This window comes from Pseudorasbora parva, chromosome 19 (genome assembly GCF_024679245.1).
Source record: "Pseudorasbora parva isolate DD20220531a chromosome 19, ASM2467924v1, whole genome shotgun sequence".
NCBI lineage: Eukaryota > Metazoa > Chordata > Actinopteri > Cypriniformes > Gobionidae > Pseudorasbora > Pseudorasbora parva.
The window spans coordinates 29,396,412-29,415,917 of NC_090190.1; the positions used below are offsets into that span (position 1 = coordinate 29,396,412).

Consider the following 19,506-nt stretch of genomic DNA (forward strand, 5'->3'; position numbering starts at 1 on the left):
TCAATGTGATGTCACCAAGTGCGGACCAATCAGTTCCTAGCGGAAGTGCCATCTCACAGAATACATAAATATGAAAGTATGGCAAGCTATTTTAACATTTAATATTTTATGTAATAAGCTTTATTTGAGTTTTGACTGGTTAGCTCTGATCTACAACTTTAACTAGTCAATTCCATTGGCTTACGTTGGAAAAAAAGGAAGTAAGGTTATTTTATTTTATTTTATTTCATGATAGTTAGATGTTTTTTTCCCTGTAGTTTTGCAGAATTCCGTTTTCAATAAAATAAAATAAAAATCATTTTATTGAAAAAAAAATGTTATTATTGTCATTTTAAATATTCAAATTTCAACACTGCAGAAGTTTGTGTGAACAGTTTTGTGGTGACATGGCAAGTTCTGCTAATTCACAAGTCATACTGGCAAAAGGCTGTTAATTGTTAAACCAAATACAACATTTTTACAACTCTCATGCAATTATTTTATTTATTATTTTACTGAGTGCTTTTTAATCAGTGACATTAGATTTGCTCTCCGGGGTCTACCAGACTACTTCTCATCACCCTCTCAATCTTTATCCCTTAGTGTTTTTACAAATAGTAAAGGTAAAAAATGTATTACATTATCCAGTTTTCTCCCCAAATGATGATGTGAGCTATGGCAATTTTCCATAGTAAAATGTTCCAAATTGATTATTATCATTTTAAAGGAATGTATCAACTTTTACAGAAGAAATGGGAATTAATGTTTTAACATTAGATTCCAATTGTTATTTGATAAATTATATTGCACTACTGTTTAAAAGTTTGGGGTCTGTAACATGTTTTCATTACACATTATTTTAAGGTGTCTTTGTTACAGTGTAATTATATATTTAAGTACTGGGTAATAATAATTAACTACATGTCCTTATAGGGTTAGAATAGGATTAGGGATTGGTTGAGGGCTTGTTGCAGGCAATTAGGCATTATTACTATGCATAATTATGCGTTATTACTATACATGTAACAAGGACACAGTACCCAGTGTTACCCTTTACTTTAAGGTGTTCTCATTAAAGTGTAATTAAACATTTAAGTACTGAGTAATATTAACAACATGTTCTTACTATAGGGTTAAGGTTTGGTGTTGGGCTAGTTAAATATAACCATATTTTTATTTTTTATTTTTTTACTGTTTAGGTATATGTAGACCTAACATCAAGAAAGAAACAAAAAGAACATCCTAACAAAGAAACTAAAATAAAATAAAATGTTACTGATTGTTTTTCAATGAAATTAATCCCTTTTTTAATTAACACAGTTATTGTGTCTGCTATAAAATCTCTTTTGCATGTGGTCCCTGCAGATAGCATTAAATAGATCAAAAGTGACATTAAAGACGTGTATAATTAAAAGATTTTAAATATTAAAGTATATTAATAATATATTATAATATTATATTAGCTATTAAATATTTGATTATATATTAAAATTAATATCTTTTTTTTTAAAAATGATCACGGTTTCCACAAAAAGCAGCACACCTGTTTTCAACACTGATAATAATAAGAAAAAATCTTAAACATCAAATCAGCATTTAATGATTTCTGAAGATCATGTGACACTGAAGACTGGAATAATGCTAATTTCACAAATTACAAATGGACAAAATTACATTTTTTTTTAAATTATTAAATAAATGCAGCATTAGTAATCATATATTTCTTTCAAAAATATATTTAAAAAATCTCACTGACCCCATGTTTTTTAATGGAAGTGTATAGTAACATTTTTAAACTGTGTATGTTGTAATATTTTGAAAGAAGTACACTTAGTTTCACTATATTGTTATTATTATATAAAAATAATAATATGTATAAAGCTGTGAGTAATGGGTGATCGTTTCAGTTGAAAAAAACTGTTAATCAGCCTCATCAAGGGATCTCTGTGATTAATGCTTGTTTGCACCTACACATGAAAGTCACTGTATGTGGCAATCATTCTTTTCCGTAATCTTAATCACAATGAACGGAGCTTCATTTGTGTCTTCATTTGCATGAGCCTGTATATTTACAACCAAATGAAAAGCATTCAATACATACGATTGTATTATATCACAATAAAAACTATTTTCATAATATTTATAAAAGCATGATTTACTTTTCCACTACTGTGTTAAGCATGCATCAACAGACAAGAAACAGGCAGAAATAATTGGATTATAATATTTATATCAATTTATCAAGTCAGCTCTATATTGGCTAATCATATATAGGCTATCAAAGATTGCACCATAGTAATGATGATAATATTACCATAATGATATAAGAAAATTCATCATAAATCCTCTGTCATGTCACTTTACTATAAATTGCTATTTATTTAAATAGTGTTTTCAGCACTGCCTCTTCACTTGCAGCGATTGCAAAAGGCATAAATTGTAGTATTATGACCTTATGAACTGTAGAGGGCGCCATAGCCTGCAGTGTGTAATAGGCCAACAAAGACGTCCTGTTGACCCATGCAAAGAAAATGAGGTTCTCATTTCTGTTAGGTCAGCTTTTTCGTTCAGCTGTTTGAGTCGGCTACTGTTATATTTTTAGTAATACACTGCTTAATACAGTAGGCCTACTATCTAGGTGTATCATTGCATTGACAGCATTTTACATTTAATTTTTTATGGGATAATTATGTCATACATAAATGCAGTCCATACACAAAAAATACAATAATTAATACAGTAGGGGAACATGTCCCCTATAAGAACAACACTTGAATCTTCCTTGTCAAATCTGGGGGAGGTGGGGGTCATCTTACCCCAAGGGTCCAATTTTATATTTACCTCAAAATAAAACCTATAACTTTTACTCCACAAATCCCACATTTTTGAACAAAACCATTTTAAACAAGCATAAGTGCCTATTTAAACACCCTGACGAGGCTCAGGGACCTGCTAAACCCAGTAAACCAGCATAGGATGGTATAAAATTAAAAAATATCATAGATTTTGTGCCATCCATGGTCAGGAGGAAAAAATAAAGTGTTTATCTCAAAGTAAAAAAAATTCAGTCTTTAAAGGTGCACTATGTAGTATTTTTGCAGTAAAATATCCAAAAAAACCCTAGGCCAGTGTTATATATTTTGTTCAGTTGAGTACTTACAATATCCCAAATGTTTCCAACTATTTGTAAATTGTGAGAAAATTGCTATTTTAACCAAAGACCCGGGACGTGTCAGCATAGCGTTTGAGCCAGTCGCCTGTCAATTGCATCATATCTGCGTTACCCTCGGTTTTATTCTGCAGAAGTGCTTTTCTCTTAGCAGCATGTCACAGCAACCGCTGAGCGAACGCAGAGTAACATCATAACATAATTTTAAACACACTTAAATGTACTATAAAAGCGGAAATAGTGCAGGCGCCCGGCGACTGTGTCCCGTCCCGTCATAATAAAAGGCCCGGGGCTCGCGAGCCGTGTGTTTGTGTAACAATCACTCCAGCAGCCATGCTCAGCTCCATAACACTCGGTCCTGCTCTTCTTCATGCTAGTAACATTAATAACGGCATTCATGAACTTGATTTCTGCCCGAGTCCTATTTTCCATCGGCTGTGAGGTGAAGACCACATGTCCCAAGATGCTGCGCTCAAACTTGGCGTCATCAAACTACGACTTTGTTCTGAATAGGTGCCCTCTAGTGGACGGAAAGTTGCATAATGCACCTTTAATTACTCACTCTCAAGTTGTTCCAAACCCATAAGACCTTTGTTCATCTTCGGAACACAAAGTAAGATATTTTGGATGAAATCCGAAAGGTTTCTGAACCATTCAGGCAGCAACGTAATTACAACTTGCAATGCCCAGAACGGTAGGAAAAACATTGTTAAAATCCATGTGACTACAGTGGTTCATATAATCTCCTGCTGTTGACATATAAACTACATTTTTAGTAAATCTTGAACACAAATTTTTTTTCGGACAGCAGCTTTTTTTTTTTTTTCGAAGATGAACGATGGTTTTACAGGTCAGGAATTGCAAGGGTGAGTAATTAATGAGATAATTTTCATTTTTGGGTGATCTAACCCTTTAAGGTAATGGGAGTGAGGGTCATCTTGCCCCAGGGCACATCTTGTTACCCTATCTACAAACAAGTTCCTGGAGGCCTCTCAACCTTCACATATAGGCATATCATTCTCAGATGTAGGCTACATCAGCCATGCTGCCATTATCTTTTAATTCACAATTTAATCTATTCTACTGCTAAACCCAGTAAACCAGCATATAAAATGGACAGGCTGGACAACAATGTAGGTCTTCTGTAATCGTTTTTTGCTTAATACATTGTAGGTAAGTTGGCTTTCTATGCATAGTATTTGGACGTTGGTGGTAGGTCACATATCCAACATTTGGGGGCTTCCAGGACTTGCTTAGACCCTAAATGGTGTATGCAGCCCGCTGAGACCAGCTGTGTTACTGTATTATCGTGAGGGGAAATACACCATGCTCAACGCTGACTGAACTAGGACATTCTGTGAGAATGATTAATTACCTTTAACAATGCACAAAAGTGGATAGGGTATGTATTTAATACATTTTTTCTGAATTTTGAACATTTTGTGTAATTTAGTTTGGTTGTATTGATGGTTATCCCTTACAAAAAATACAAATAAAAAAATAAATACAATCTAACTTGATGGAATCAGAAATATTTCTGAAAAGCATAAAATAGTGTTGTCTTTTATTTTAACCATATGTGGACTGAGGTCACCAAATAATTGCATAACTAGTGCTGCCAGGATATGCCTTGCAAAGTAACAAGATAACCGACCTTCTCCTTTGAGCCCAAGTATATGTCTCTGCAGTAATAGGCGTTACCACATCAGTGGGCGTGGCCTTAAACAGAGGGACGTTTTCAACTGTGTTACCTGATTTACCTGGTTTAGGGGTGGGGTCGAGAGAAGGGGATAATTTTCATTGCATGCATGATAAATGAAATACAGATAAATCATGATTTATAAACACATATCAGTTTGAAAACACCCACAAATTGGCCACTCTGAGCTGCCTCAGTGGTCATCATCAATGTCAAAATATTTGTGATGACCAATCTAATCAAAAAGTAGGCGGGCTTTATGTTCAGGGAAGCTGCTCAGTCAGTGTTGCCAAGTCTGCAGTTTTCCCACAAAATTTGTGCTACTTTAAGCCGGGTGCACACTGTGCAATTTGTCTCTGTGCGTCTGAGACAAATTTAGCAAATCCTAAAAGATTCCTCTGATCTTAGGCTAAAATCTGACGTCTTTGATCGTAAGTTTGACATGTTCACTTTTACCAGGGAACTCTGCTCGACACTTCAGTTAACAGTCATAAAGTGTGAGATAAGATGTAACATATAGCTAAACTAAACATTTCATTTTAGAAGCTATTTCAGGATAGAAATGATAAATAGTCAGGGATGCAAACTAATACACTTTTGTCTAATTGTCAATTAAAAAATAGTCCTAGGCCTATACTTACGTGATTCATTCAACATTTACAAACCATTAAAGATAATGATTGTGCACATATTGTGAATTAATTGAATAAACTTAGTTAGGCTATAGCTTTCCTGGTAGTCTTCAGTAAATGATTTGTCTTAGAAAAATACATAGGCTATCAGTTGACCCTATGTTTAACGTTAGGCTAGGCCTACTTTCAATGTCACGATAATGAAAAGTCAAAGCTCAGCTTTATGAGGGGGAAGAGAAGGAGAGCAGGTAGCCTGACAATCTACAATCTACTTCCAATTTAGATGGTTTTAAAGTTCTCTTATATTGGGGGGCCTTCAAACGACTTAAAATGCACATATGCAGATCATAGAAATCAACTTTCTCAAGGGACCATGCCCCGAACCCCCTAGCGTTTGGGAATTGAGTGATTATAAAACATATAATGTCCTGATCCGCGTCCCACATCTGTTTTGATCTCCAATCCCACGCGCCATTTGTATAGACTGATCGCGTGCCATTTACCTGACGCGCACCTGCGGGCGTCACTCCCAGTGATACGGGCGCGCGCATCCTCATCCGTCCTGCTCTCGCGCTCGTGAGGGAGCCGGGGTCTTCTCATTGTCTCAGCCCGCTGAAAGCTCAGTTACACCGGAGTGCTTCAAACTGTCTCTACCTTTGTCTCTGACAACGCCGCGTCACTTTGATGGGGAATTCGATATCAGGGCGGGAAAATGCCTGTTATGAAGGGATTGCTCGCGCCGCAGAACACATTTTTGGATACTATAGCGACGCGTTTTGACGGCACACGTGAGTTATTGCGATGGCATTTTGCCTTGCTTGTGGTCAAAAACTATTTTGGGGTTCTAATGAGAAGAGTTGTTTTCTTGAGCTGGACAGAAAGTAGTTTGTTTGATCTTTAAAGTAGACCATGTTTGTCAGAACAAGTGCACTGTGAAAAGGTACAACATTTATTCAATACAATTACGACTACATATAAAAACAATAGCCTATGATTAATTATAGCTAGAGGTTTAGAAATAAGAATGTAGGTAGGCTATACTATGAGCTTCTTTAAAACGATTCAAGCAAAATGAGTATGCAAATAGATCAAGCATAACTATTTTGGAATAAAAAACACAATGCTTATACTTAATAACTTTGGTTACTAAAGTTACTAAATAACTTTGGAGTTATAACTTTAAAAAAGCTATATCTGTTTGTTCTTTTAGTTCACATGGTTTAAAATGTAGCCTATGCACTTCATTTTATGAGAAAGGGGCTTGTTCTACTGTCAACATCAACATCATTACATTTTATATATATATATATATATATATATATATATATATATATATATATATATATATATATATATATATATATATATATATATATATATCACATCTAACATTAAAGTTTGTAATATATTTATTGTAGGCTAATACTTTCACATTGAATGTAGATAATAATGTAGAAAATGTTTAGATGGAATTTTTTGCTAATCACTATAATGAAGTCCATTATCACTGCAGGGCTACTAATACTGTTTATGTCTTTAAAATGCTTTATAAAGTATAACGATTTTTAAATTAGGTGAATTTCTTCACATAAGCCTTGAGCAATAAATCTTCACTGGTTAAGATCTTTACCTGCCCTCCTAAAATGCACAAAAAAGTTTTGTTTTTGACCTGTGTAACCCATGTAAACAGTAATTTAAGATTTGTGACCATGGGCCACAAAACCAGTCATAAGGGTCCACTTTAATTGATGTATGCTTTGTTAGGATAGGACAATGTTTGGCCGAGATATACAAGTTGCAAATTTTGAATCTGGAAGGGTGCAAAAAAATAAACATCAAAATATTGAGAAAATCGCCTTTAAAGTTGTACAAAATAAGTCCTTCACAATGCATCTTACTCCTAATAAAATTTTTATATATATATATATATATATATATATATATATATATATATATATATATATATATATATATATATATATATATATATATATATATATATATATATATATATATATACTGTAGGAAATTTACAAAATATCTTCATGGAACATGATCTTTAGCCTACTTAATTTTTGGCATAAAAGAAAGATTGATCATTGTGACTCATACAATGTATTGTTGGCTATTGCCGCAAATATACCTGTGTAATTCTTAAAAGCTACAAAAGTTATTCAGTCAAGAGCATTGAGTGATTTTCTCTTTGTCTTTTGTTCTTTGATTAACTTTTATGACAGAAAGCAAGCAGGTTTTTTTGGCTGCTGTCACTTTAAGACCCAACACACATGAGGCTGATCTGACACTGATATTTTCTCAGAATGCTTTATGTTTATTGAGCATTTTTAACTAATTTAAAAGTTAAGGATACTCAACAATAAGGGAATTTTGACGTGAATGAGGCACTATCACCGTCTGTAGTGGCATTCTGTTTGTGTGCTTCGGGTGTTTGTTCTAGTGGTGTGTGCACAAATATTCGAATAGTCGAATATTGTAGGCTAGCTGTAATTAATATTCGAAAGCTACAAATACTTCCACTGCGTTGATTTGCTGGCTGTAGGCTATATGCAGTGGATCTATGAGAAATCCCTCTAAATCTTGCAGTTATAACTAAATCCACTGGGTGTCGCTGTGAGCGGGTAAATAAGTTGAGTGTATTTGATCAAATAATGTCGTCGTCTGCCTCGCGATGTTTGGAATTAGTTAGATGACAATTGAAAATGATCTTACAAAATGGAGTTACTTTTGATAAAATCAGTTAATGAAACTGAGTTATCATCACCAGAACAAAGAGAATCACATGAAATCCAAACACCAGTGGAATGAGGAAAGACAGACCACTGCGTTTACGAGCGCGGGTAAGCGATATAATTATGATAGCAAAAATGTTCTCGAGACAAATGCTTCCTTTAAGTTTCGTCGAGGGTTTATGAACAGAAAACACAAAGTACTTCACTTAACCGTTATCTTTCTCCGCCTGTCAGTGGTACGTTTTCTCAGCCGATAAACTATACAAACACGACAACGACAACCATAACGTATACCGACTCGTGTGTCTCGTGTGTGTGTGTTATGTAGGTTCTGCACAATAACATGGCGCTCTGATGCTCTTATAATGCTTATATATATATATATATATATATATATATATATATATATATATATATATATATATATATATATATATATATATATATATATATTACACATAGGGCCTACTGTTTAATGTTTTAAATCCTTAAGATATGTAACGTTAAGCGCTTTGTGTTGGCCTACATTGCCTTATCCTAAGGTTGTTCAGAAATGGTGACATGTTGATAAAAAAAGTCTCTCTCATTTTCTCAAAATACCTAATTTAAATAAACAAATATTCAAATATTCGATTTTTATGAGCCCAAATATTTGAATACAATATTCTGGGAAAATATCCATCCCTAGTTTGTTCACAGAGAGCCGCTTCACAGACAACGCACCAGTACAGATTTGATTTTTTTTTTTTTTGCGCTGTATAGCGCTTGAATGGTCTAATAGCACTTGAATGAATGATAGCGTGATCTAAAGCTGCACCATTAATCGTTAAAAGATCACAATCCCGATTCAAACACCCACGCAATCTTATTTATAAACGACAACGATTCCACTATGTCTACCATGGCTTTTTCACTTGGTACGTGTCAGCGGACCATAAGCAGCAAAAAATTTTGCTGCCCATGTTAATGAATGAGAGAGTCATCTGTCATGCTTCCTATGTGAATGCTCTCATTAATTTATATACACAGCATCAACACGCGCTACTCACGCTCTGCTGACACTTGTGGCGTGAAACAGGCTTTGAACCAAATACTTTGGTTACCCTTTTAAAGTAAAACCATCACACTGCAATATTCAAATCTGCTTTCCCGCTAATGCTGATCTGGAGAGAGAGCAGCTGCCATGTAAATGTAGGCTACAGAATAGCAGTTTTACAGTCTTTTCAACTACACAATTTATTATTTATGTGTTACAAACAATTAAATAGCAGAGGACTAATGTGGGCTACAAGATACTGTTTAAAAAAGTTTTTTTTTCATTGAATCATTCATTCAAGACTCAAGAGATTCATTCCCAAAACTGATTCATCTAATAATGAAAGTCTTTATGAATGAGACATGACTCCTTCATTTAAATATTTTTTTTTAATGATTTCGTTCAACTTAATTTTTTTAAATAGATTGAAGCAATGAAATGTATTCAGAATCTGTAGTAAATTATGTGTGTTGTTTTATTTTGTTTTCTAAGGTTTTTTTCCATCAGAATCATGGGAGAATTGCGAAAAAAAAAAAAAATTGTGATTCTCAATTTATCCAGAATTTTGCAGCTCTCGGCTGATCATATACTGTAGCACAGCTACAATGATGGCTAGGGAAAATGGATACAGCATTGATTGTGTTAAATATTTGTATGTGTTAAACTGAAGAAATGTGATCGCAAAATTAACACAAATTATATGTCGAAATGAATGCGTTCAAATAATGTTAAAATATTTTACATAATATATGGAGCATCTGTTTTTAAAACATATATTGTTATTTAATATATATATATATATATATATATATATATATATATATATATATATATATGTGTGTGTGTGTGTGTGTGTGTGTGTATATATATATATATATATATATATATATATATATACATATATATATATATATATATATATATATATATATATATATATATATATATATATATATATATACACATATATATATATATATATATATATGTGCACAGTACTGCTCCCAAACTGAGCGTCTGCTCACTCAGCACCATGGACAGCGTATGAGGGTAACCCCGGCTAGATCAGTCAAGCACTTGGGTTGCTTTGATGCTGAGATCAGTGGTTCTCAGTCCAATCAGTCGACCTGGACTGCACATTTAGGAAGCCTCGCTTATTTGACAGACCCATGTCTGGTCTTCGAGGTGGCCTACTAATGATCTGATAAGTTGAATCGGGAGTAAGTTGATTAGGGAGATCTCCAAAATGTGCAGACCACACTGACTTAGACAGCAGTGCATCACACAGTGCTGTCCTAATGTTTATTTTTCATATAGAGCTCAAGTAGGGTTGGTAGAGATAACAATCGGAGGGCTGTTTAATTAAAGTTTAGACCAGCTCATGCACGAAAAAGACGTGCTTAATGTCCTGATAAAATCCCTTGCGTGGCCTTAGGTAATGACCAACATCGATCAAATATAATTGGTCAACCACAGAACAGTCAGGCGGTCTTTCATCTCAAGGTGTATTGTGCATTGTAGAAATTAGTCTTGCTTGCTTGACATCTGGCTTTCTTTTGTGTGATAACAGTTTACTGATTTCACAGAGCAAATCCTATCAGCTTTTATCATTCAATTTGTAACATCCCGCCTTATCACTACATTTAGGTAACTTGTTTTCCCCCCATCTAGGTCTGAGATTGAGAAATGAGGACCGAGAATGTTTTATTTTAGCACTAGGAGATAGAGCTTCCACCACAGGAATCCTTCTCAAGGGACATGGTGTCCTCTGGGCTGCTGGGTCCATATTTTACCAAACCATGATGTGACTGTGGTTTGTCCTTCAGGGGAGAGAGACTACCTGTATGACTGCCACACCTTGGGCTGCCGCAGGTAACGTGGCTGAGAATAGCACAAGAATGGCTAGAAATAGTGCCTGCCATATTGGAAGGAAAGTGACAACAATGACACAGGGGGAGATAATGGAGAACGTCCCATTAGGCATCATCCACAGTGGCTTTCCAAAAATGATACATGTGGAGAGCATTACCAGGAGGTTGTGTGTGTGTTTATATATATATATATATATATATATATATATATATATATATATATATATATATATATATATATATATATATATATATATATATATATATATATATTATTTAACAAAAATTGTATGTGTGGATGGATGTTGTGTTTATTACATCAATCAAAGACAGTGAAAGAGCAACACAATCAAGCCACATTTTATGTGCTGTGCAAATGTAAAACAAAATGAATTATGAGGATAATGTGATGCTCGCCCATACTGAATTTGGCAACATGATGCCAAAGTGATCTAGGGTGTGGTTGATATCCTCTTGTTAATTCTGACATCAAGCATCACCGATTCAGGGTCCAAACATTCTATCATGTGTCAAAAGCAAATAGCAGACGGTGCTAAGATACAATCATGTGTGATGAAAAATTATGATCCTTACCCTTATATCTATTAGGGCTTTCTCTGATTAATCTATCAGTAATAGTTTTTCCATTAGAGAAATAATTAACAATTAAATTTTTTTTTTTTTACTGATTATTGTATTTCAAAGAGGTTAGTGAATTTGTTATTTTAACATGAAATGAATGATGACAAAATTAATTGTATTTCAGGAAGGCTAGTGTACTTGCGTCATTTTATTATGAAATATATAAACACAAGAAGCATTTTAAACATTATGATACTATATAGTCATAAACATAACTAATGATACTATTCGTCATAAAATGTATACAGAGTAGACCTAATAAGGAAGTGTTGTTTACTATATTAGGTTATTAATTACCATAGTTGAGTACGATTTACTTATTGTGTCAATAGTAAATGAAAATGGACTTGTATTTATCTGCAAAAGGTTCACATACAGGAGCTTTCAGCATAGTGTTAATGTATAGTGATCGACCGATATATATCGGTTTCATGGTGGAAAAAAGCGCTGAAGTTATTCTCTCTCTCTCTTCTCGTAAAGTCGTGTTCAGCCGTTAATAATTACAGCTCTGTGTAATGAATTATTAGGCCTATATCTCCGCAATGTTCTGTGTTAGATGAAAACCAGTTGTCATCAGCAGTAGCCTATTTCATAATCTATTCCAGTCCGACAAAAACATTATTAATAATTTTGATAACATGCCAGCTGAGACTGATGTATTCGCACTTTTTTGTTTATTTTTCTAGTATTCCAGAGAATAATCCAGTCTGTTCCATTCTTATCACTCTTAAGTCTATTAAAAAACAAACAAATGAGTATTTCTGTGGCAAATGTATTCCGGTTATACGTGTTGCAAAGTTTTTTTCCGAGTATGGGTCTATCTGACGTCAGATAGGGTGGAATGTCCTTGTATGGGCCGTATGGGATGTTCTCCCGGAAGGGCGTGAGCGCAACTAGAGCAAGAGAGCAAATGCTTTAGGAAAGCCGGCTGCTGCACTGCAGTCATAGGACTTCACGAAAATCAACAATGTCACCAGAGAAGTGTGTTTTTGGTTGTCAGGGCAAGACAACCCTGCACCGCTTCCCAAAGAACCCAGCATTAATGGGACAATGGATGGTATTTGTTTTTCCGAGCAGTTCCGAGTTGTGCAAGTTTTTTGTTTGTTTCCTGCATTTTGGCAAAGATAAACAAGGTACAGTTTAACTCGAGATTTGTAGCTCTTCTAATGCTGAAAGAAGGGGCAGTTCTACCAATTAAAGTTCATGGTCGTATGTTGGAAGCAGGTGGTGAGTTAAACTGCTTTAAATGTATTTGTGTTGTTAGCTATCAACTCGTTCAAATGCGCTACTATTCCATTGTTTTTCTATGTAAATGCACTAGTCTGACGTGTAAAACCATTCACTCTGGGAACAGCCTATTCGTTCAGAAATGTCTTTCTGTGTCTTACCCTCTCGCTTGAGGGTGTCAATGATGGCCTTCTGGACAGCAGTCAGGTCGGCAGTCTTACCCATGATTGTGGTTTTGAGTAATGAACCAGGCTGGGAGTTTTTAAAAGCCTCAGGAAACTTTTGCAGGTGTTTAGAGTTAATTAGTTGATTCAGATGATTAGGTTAATAGCTCGTTTAGAGAACCTTTTCATGATATGCTAATTTTTTGAGATGAATTTTTTCATGAGCTGTATGCCAAAATCATCAGTATTAAAACAATAAAAGACCTGAAATATTTTAATTGGTGTGCAATGAATCTAAAATATATGAAAGTTTAATTTTTATTATTACATTATGGAAAATAATGAACTTTTATCGCATATGCAATTTTTTTGAGAAGGACCTGTATAAGTTACAGTAACGTTACATACCATTGAGATGTCCTGCTGTAGTTGCTGTTGCTGCTTCTCCTGTTCAATTTCAGCCTCTAGATCTGATTCTGGATCATATATGTATGGCTAAATCTGATTGATCTCAATGGTTTATTTAGAAAAACGTTTTTTTCTCCACGTTTAAGAAGTTTTCAGACGCTCTCAGTGAAATAGCTGCGCACGCTTGTCATTCTTTAGCTCCACCCACGCGAAATGCCTCCATCCACTCGTTTTTTATATAGCCTATCTTTCTTTTATAAATATAATAAAACTAAAGACTTTTCAGAGATATGAAGGATGCATACTACTACTCAACATTGACTTGAGAGTGCCTAATGTTAAACATTTTTTGCACTCTTTCAGACTCTATTTATTGATGATGTAGAGGTGTTTTGTTTTATTTGTAAGAGTGAAATTGCAAAAATTACAGTTTAAAAGGTGTTATATAAAACAGTTTGTTCAGTTCACTGCTTTTGCTATAATTGTAAAAAACAGAAATAACACAAATAAAAATTGGTTCTATATATCGGTTATCGGACACACAAACGTGCAAATAATCGGTATCGGTTATAAAAAATCAGCTCGGTTGATCAGTGTTAATGCATAACTAATGATCTATTTTGAAGATACATGTGTATAAACAACTTCTTACAACTGGCAAAGTGTCATTGCAAGACTAAAGCTGCCAGAAGTTTTGGCCCTAACTTCAAAGACCTGTTTAAATGATTAAAACTAGAGGCATATCTTAACTTTAATGTTACTTTAATCATGTAACCTGCCTATATACAGCATTTAATATGCATATTTGTTTGGGACAGAGGAAAACCCAGTTGCATTTGCAACATATATATGCTGCCCATAATAAATAAAAGTACTGGTGTCGGAGGAGAACACTGGAAAATGTGACCTAATGGACAATATTCTTCTGTATTTGAAATACAGATGCCACGGTTCAGCTGCGTGAAAATTAAGCACTGGCAGTGTGAAAGCACCACGGGGCACGACTCCTGCTCTCCACACGCACAGCTTCTGCTCTGCTACCGCACTGCTTGCGCCAGAAATGTAAAACCGCCGTTACAGCATTTTATTCGGCTTCGGTTTAAAGAACTTTCAGAATTTTGAATGTCGCGGTCTGGCTTTATATGATAAATTATAATTTTCACGGGAGAAGCTGCCATTATTCTAGATAAACGTAATTAATGTAAGACAGCCCTAATGTATATGAATATATATACACTACCAGTCAAAAGTTTTAGAATGGTAAGATTTTTTAATGTTTTTAAAGAAGTCTCTTCTGCTCAACAAGGCTGCGTTTATGTTTTTTAGAAATACAGGAAAAATCTGTAATATTGTGAAATATTATTAAAATATAAAATCACTTTTTTCTGTTTGAATATTTTAAAATGTAATTTATTCCTGTAATGCAAAGCTGAAGTCTTCAGTGTCACACGACCCTTCAGAAATGATTCTAATATGATGATTTACTGCTCAAGAAACATTTATGATTATTATCAGTGTTGACACAGTTGTTTAAAAATTATTATTTTTTTGGATTTTTTTGATGAATAGAAAGTTCAAAAGAACAGCATTTATCTGAAATATGAAGCTTTTGCTTTCAAAAGTAGAGTACCTTGGGCACAAAAAAAGTATTCCTATACATCACGTCTTAACAAGCGGAAAGGGTTCCAGGTGATTCTTTAGTCATTGCCATGGTGTTCCATGTGTAGTTGCTAGGTGCTTACTATTGTTTTCAAAGTGGGTGCTAGGTGGTCTCTCTGTGAAATAATTATAGCCCCTAGAAATGGCCTGCTTGTCTAAATATAAGTGTAAAGGATGTTTTGGCATGTTGATAAATGTTAGGCATTTCTTAAACAAGCTGCATGATTTTAAGTATTTTGCAGATATTATATGTTTTTGCCTATTCAATCTCAGTCAGTGGGGTCCAAAAAGTCAGGCTTGAATGGCCTGAAGGCTTGAAGTCAGGCTTGAATGGCACAGGGTGAGTGAATTTTCTGAATTTAGAAATAAAATGAATTTTTCTTAGCCTGACAAGCCAGACCCACATCAAGATGTTTGGTCTGAAAACTCACCATTGACAGGGCTCAATCCGAGGGGCGGGATAAACGGTTGTCTTTCAAACTCCCTCTGCACACAATTGGATAGCGCTACAACCAACCAGAGCAACGAAAGTGAAGCAGAGCTAAATGATAGATTAAACTTTTGCCGTATCCGGTGATCCGGTGGGCAAAACTCCGAACACATCTTCCCTTGTTAAGAATGACTTCAGTGCCGTTCTTTGTTCTTTTCTCAAAGAAAAGCTTAAAGGGGTACTTCAGCGCTGGGAAGATGAATCTGTATTTAAACTGAGTCATCAATGCAGTAGAAATGTGAAATTATTTTTGAATTTGGTGTCTTCTAGACTGAGAAAAGACAGAAAATGTATTTTTGTCCCATGGGGATGAAAGACTACAATTCCCAGAATGCTTCGCTGCCCTGTGAGGCCATTCCCAACACCACTAACTTCATTACTGTGACTGAGTTAGAGAAGACACTACAATTAAAAACTGAACGTGTCTGTTCATAATGAGTGAGTCACCGTGCGAGTGTCACAGCCCTGAGCACTAACTGCAGGAGTGATGAGAGCTGAGGTAATTGCGACTACATTCGCGGCATACATTCACACAGGAGTTCAGTCTGGCACGCGTTTCAGTTTATGCCTTTGCAAGCTTAACTTTCATAGAAATGAATTTGAGAAGTTAAAAGACTTACATTGCTCACCATGGCTCCGTTTAAATGATCCTGTCTGCAAGCTGAGCTCTCCCTGCCAGCTGAGTGTAATCTCCCATCCCCCATGCGCAGATTCAAAACATGCGGAAATGGCTCCCTCTGCTGGCTGTAGTCTTTAGCCTCTGGGCAAACATTCCTCCTATGATGCAAAAATCGTCATTTTGCATCATAGGAGGAATTTTTCCAGAAATAAAATGCATAAATCTCTTGTCTCAGGGAGATATGAGGGGTGAAAGCACAATAATTTGAATATTCTCCAGGGTTTCTACTGATACAAAGCCATATGCTAATCGCTGAAGTAACCCTTTAACTCCAAGTCTTTCAGAGTCGCGGCCAAAGCTGATTCGAAAGACCGCTGTTTTACCAGCTTCTGTGTTAACTAGTAGCACGCAACTCTGCCCGTCATTATGTTAAGCACACCCGCCAACTCTATATACGATGTGATTGGCCTGACCAGAGTTTGTTTTTTACAGTTCAGAAGTCTATTGAGAGTTGCTAAGACTACACTCACGGCAGATTAGATTTGCTGCCACTAGATGCATATTACATGTGAAAATTTTTACTATTTAGAATTTTTACTATTACAGCTGTCGAGATTAACAAATCATTATAATTAATTCATTATAACGGGCAAATGTCCAGATATACTTGCGACATGCGATTGACAGCTCCGAACATTATAAAGAGACTGTTCTTTGATCGATCACTGTAGTTTAATCACAATATAAATAACAGATTTTTTTTATGCTACTAATAGAAACAATGTTGATCGTTTAGTCACTGGCTTTATACACTGATACATAAACAGTATTAAACGATTTAGGAAGAAAGTCTGTGTAAACTTGAATAATTAGCTACACACCAGAAATCACTGATCACAGATCAGGCATTAATGAGCACTGTTTCGTGGTGGTGCTGTCGAATCCATACTGTAAAAGTCTGTTTGTAAAACCTGTGCTGACATTGCAAATTAAATGTAATAAGAAACTGAATCCATTTTCTCCAAATTCTCTGGGGCTGGACGGGCAAAGCAAAGAAAGGGGAGGTAACCTTTCCTTAGATGATGACATATGGGGAATATTTCAGAATGGTCCATCTGAGTTTCATTTTATAAAAAACTATAGACAGGATAGGGGAACTCATATTAATGTTAAAAAACCTCATAAAGTGAAATGGTCATGCCATGGGACCTTTAATAATAGGGTTCAGGATTTTGACAAAATGGTTATGAGAAATAGAAAAAGTGATGCTTTTCTAATCGAGAGACACTAATTACTAATTAATTAAAACCGTTACCTCGGTTATAACCGTTACCTCGGCTATAATTTTGTGCAACATTTGAGTTACATAAGAAAGCATGCAGACGTTATTGTAAAGAGAAGGTATACATATTAGATATAACTCCCCTCTGCAACATCGTAATGTGTGTGGTTGCTGCTATGCGTTAATATTCCATCAAGACGAAAGACTTCAAAATACCCTTTTCACGCCGGTACCTGTCAGGACAGCATATGGTGGGTAATTACAGTAAAGCAGTCTGTGTGTGTGTGTGTGTGTGTGTGTGTGTGTGTGTGTGTGTGTGTGTGTATGTGTACCGGTTTGCGTGCGTTTGTGATTGTGTGTTACCCAAGGAAAAAGAGAGTAGTTAACTGTGAAAGAGTAATTTAGAGTAATTTTGGATGAGTCTTTTTAAAAGAGCACTTCAAGTAGACGCTTCCGTTGGTAAAATCACGAAGCAGAGGGTTAGACACCCAACTCATTTAATGGAGATATTTCAGGCGGTTCACTCTTGCATGTAATGCATAATCACACTGCCAGTGAACTCAACACGTATCAAACATGAAATGAGGAAAATGGCATGTCTGTTGCATCTCTTCCGGTTTGGAACAGATCTGTAGGTTTAAAAGACGGTGAAATTGTGGCTCTAGAATGGGAGAACAATGCGTGTCTGCTGTTTGAACTTGGGATAGAGATGTCAGCATGCTGATTTTCTGTTGTTCCCTGAACTTCACACAGAGCTGAAACTGAGCTCATCAGTCATCATTAGGGAAGAGAAAGGGGGACTGCAACCCTAAGAGGGGAAACAAAAGAGATGGAAGAGCAAAAGAAAGAATGCAGTGAAACGAATAGACAGAATATGGAGGACGGTCTTTTACCTTTGCGTAATTTGACAAACATTATTGGATGGTGGAAACAGGACACAGTGAGGATGCACTCTGTAGTTTCAGCAGGGCTATGCACACGTGTCAGACCAGAATACAGATGGAACTCACTCAATGTCTCAATGTAGAGTCTCCGAGAATGGAATTCTGGAATTATGCCAGTCTAGACTTTCAGACCTTGCTGTCTTCCTTTGTCTTTTTAACATTCTGAGAATACTTTTTTTGTGCTCTGGCACAAAGCATGAATTGAAACTTAATTTGAAGGACCCTGCTGAGACTTTGACAAGATTATGTAACCACGAGCCAAATAAAATGAATAAACAACTGAACCGATTAGATCCGATGAAGCGATTTCAAACTCTTCCTATAGAAGTGCAATTGCTGCTTCGTTTATTGCTGAAACGATTTTAGCACCATGTGCAGATGGTCTTAAATGAGTTTGCTCAGTTTCTTGTTAGCTCTATCATGCCAGTAGAGCTCATTAGCCTTGAGTATTTAAAATTGTTGCTTTTACTGAATTGAGCTTTCATCCTAATTCAATAGGATGTTATACATAAAAAAACACTTAATTCATGACCGTAAAGGAGAAGTCAAATATTGTTTCCTCTCTCTCTGTGCTCAAACCTGTTCTAAGATGTCAGCCCAAGACATTATACAAGATACATTATACATTGGAATCTTTCAAGGAAATAGGATTCAGAACAAGACGGTCAAGCTCTCAAACCTGCAAAATCAGGGCCATGCCAAAAACATACTTAATCATAAGCCTTCTATAGCTCAGAGTCTGAATACTTATGGCTTAGTATATACAGTGTGCACTATATACTGTACCTGTTTCTACTGTAGTTTTCATCATTTAATTCAGAGAGAAATCTCCAGGTATGACCTTGGTTATATTTAGCTTCATTGTTTTTTTGTTTTTTTTTAAGAAGCCATTAAGAAATGTGATTAAAAAAACACTGTTGAGCAGCCTGACATAGCAA

The 19,506-nt window shown here is 35.4% G+C and overlaps 1 protein-coding gene across 2 annotated transcripts in view; it reads left to right on the plus strand.

Moving 5' to 3' along the window:
* The first annotated feature begins 6,063 nt into the window (after window positions 1-6,063).
* Window positions 6,064-19,506, plus strand: part of kcnh8 (potassium voltage-gated channel, subfamily H (eag-related), member 8) — a 74,967-nt gene continuing 61,524 nt past the window's right edge. Inside the window, exon 1 of one of the 2 annotated variants that reach the window (XM_067426333.1) lies at window positions 6,064-6,267. In XM_067426333.1, coding sequence (XP_067282434.1) covers window positions 6,192-6,267 — 76 coding nt within the window. In that variant the 5' untranslated portion in view covers window positions 6,064-6,191. Of the gene's footprint in view, window positions 6,268-8,239; window positions 8,335-19,506 lie in introns of those variants that run through there. The other variant, XM_067426334.1, reaches the window with a different exon arrangement.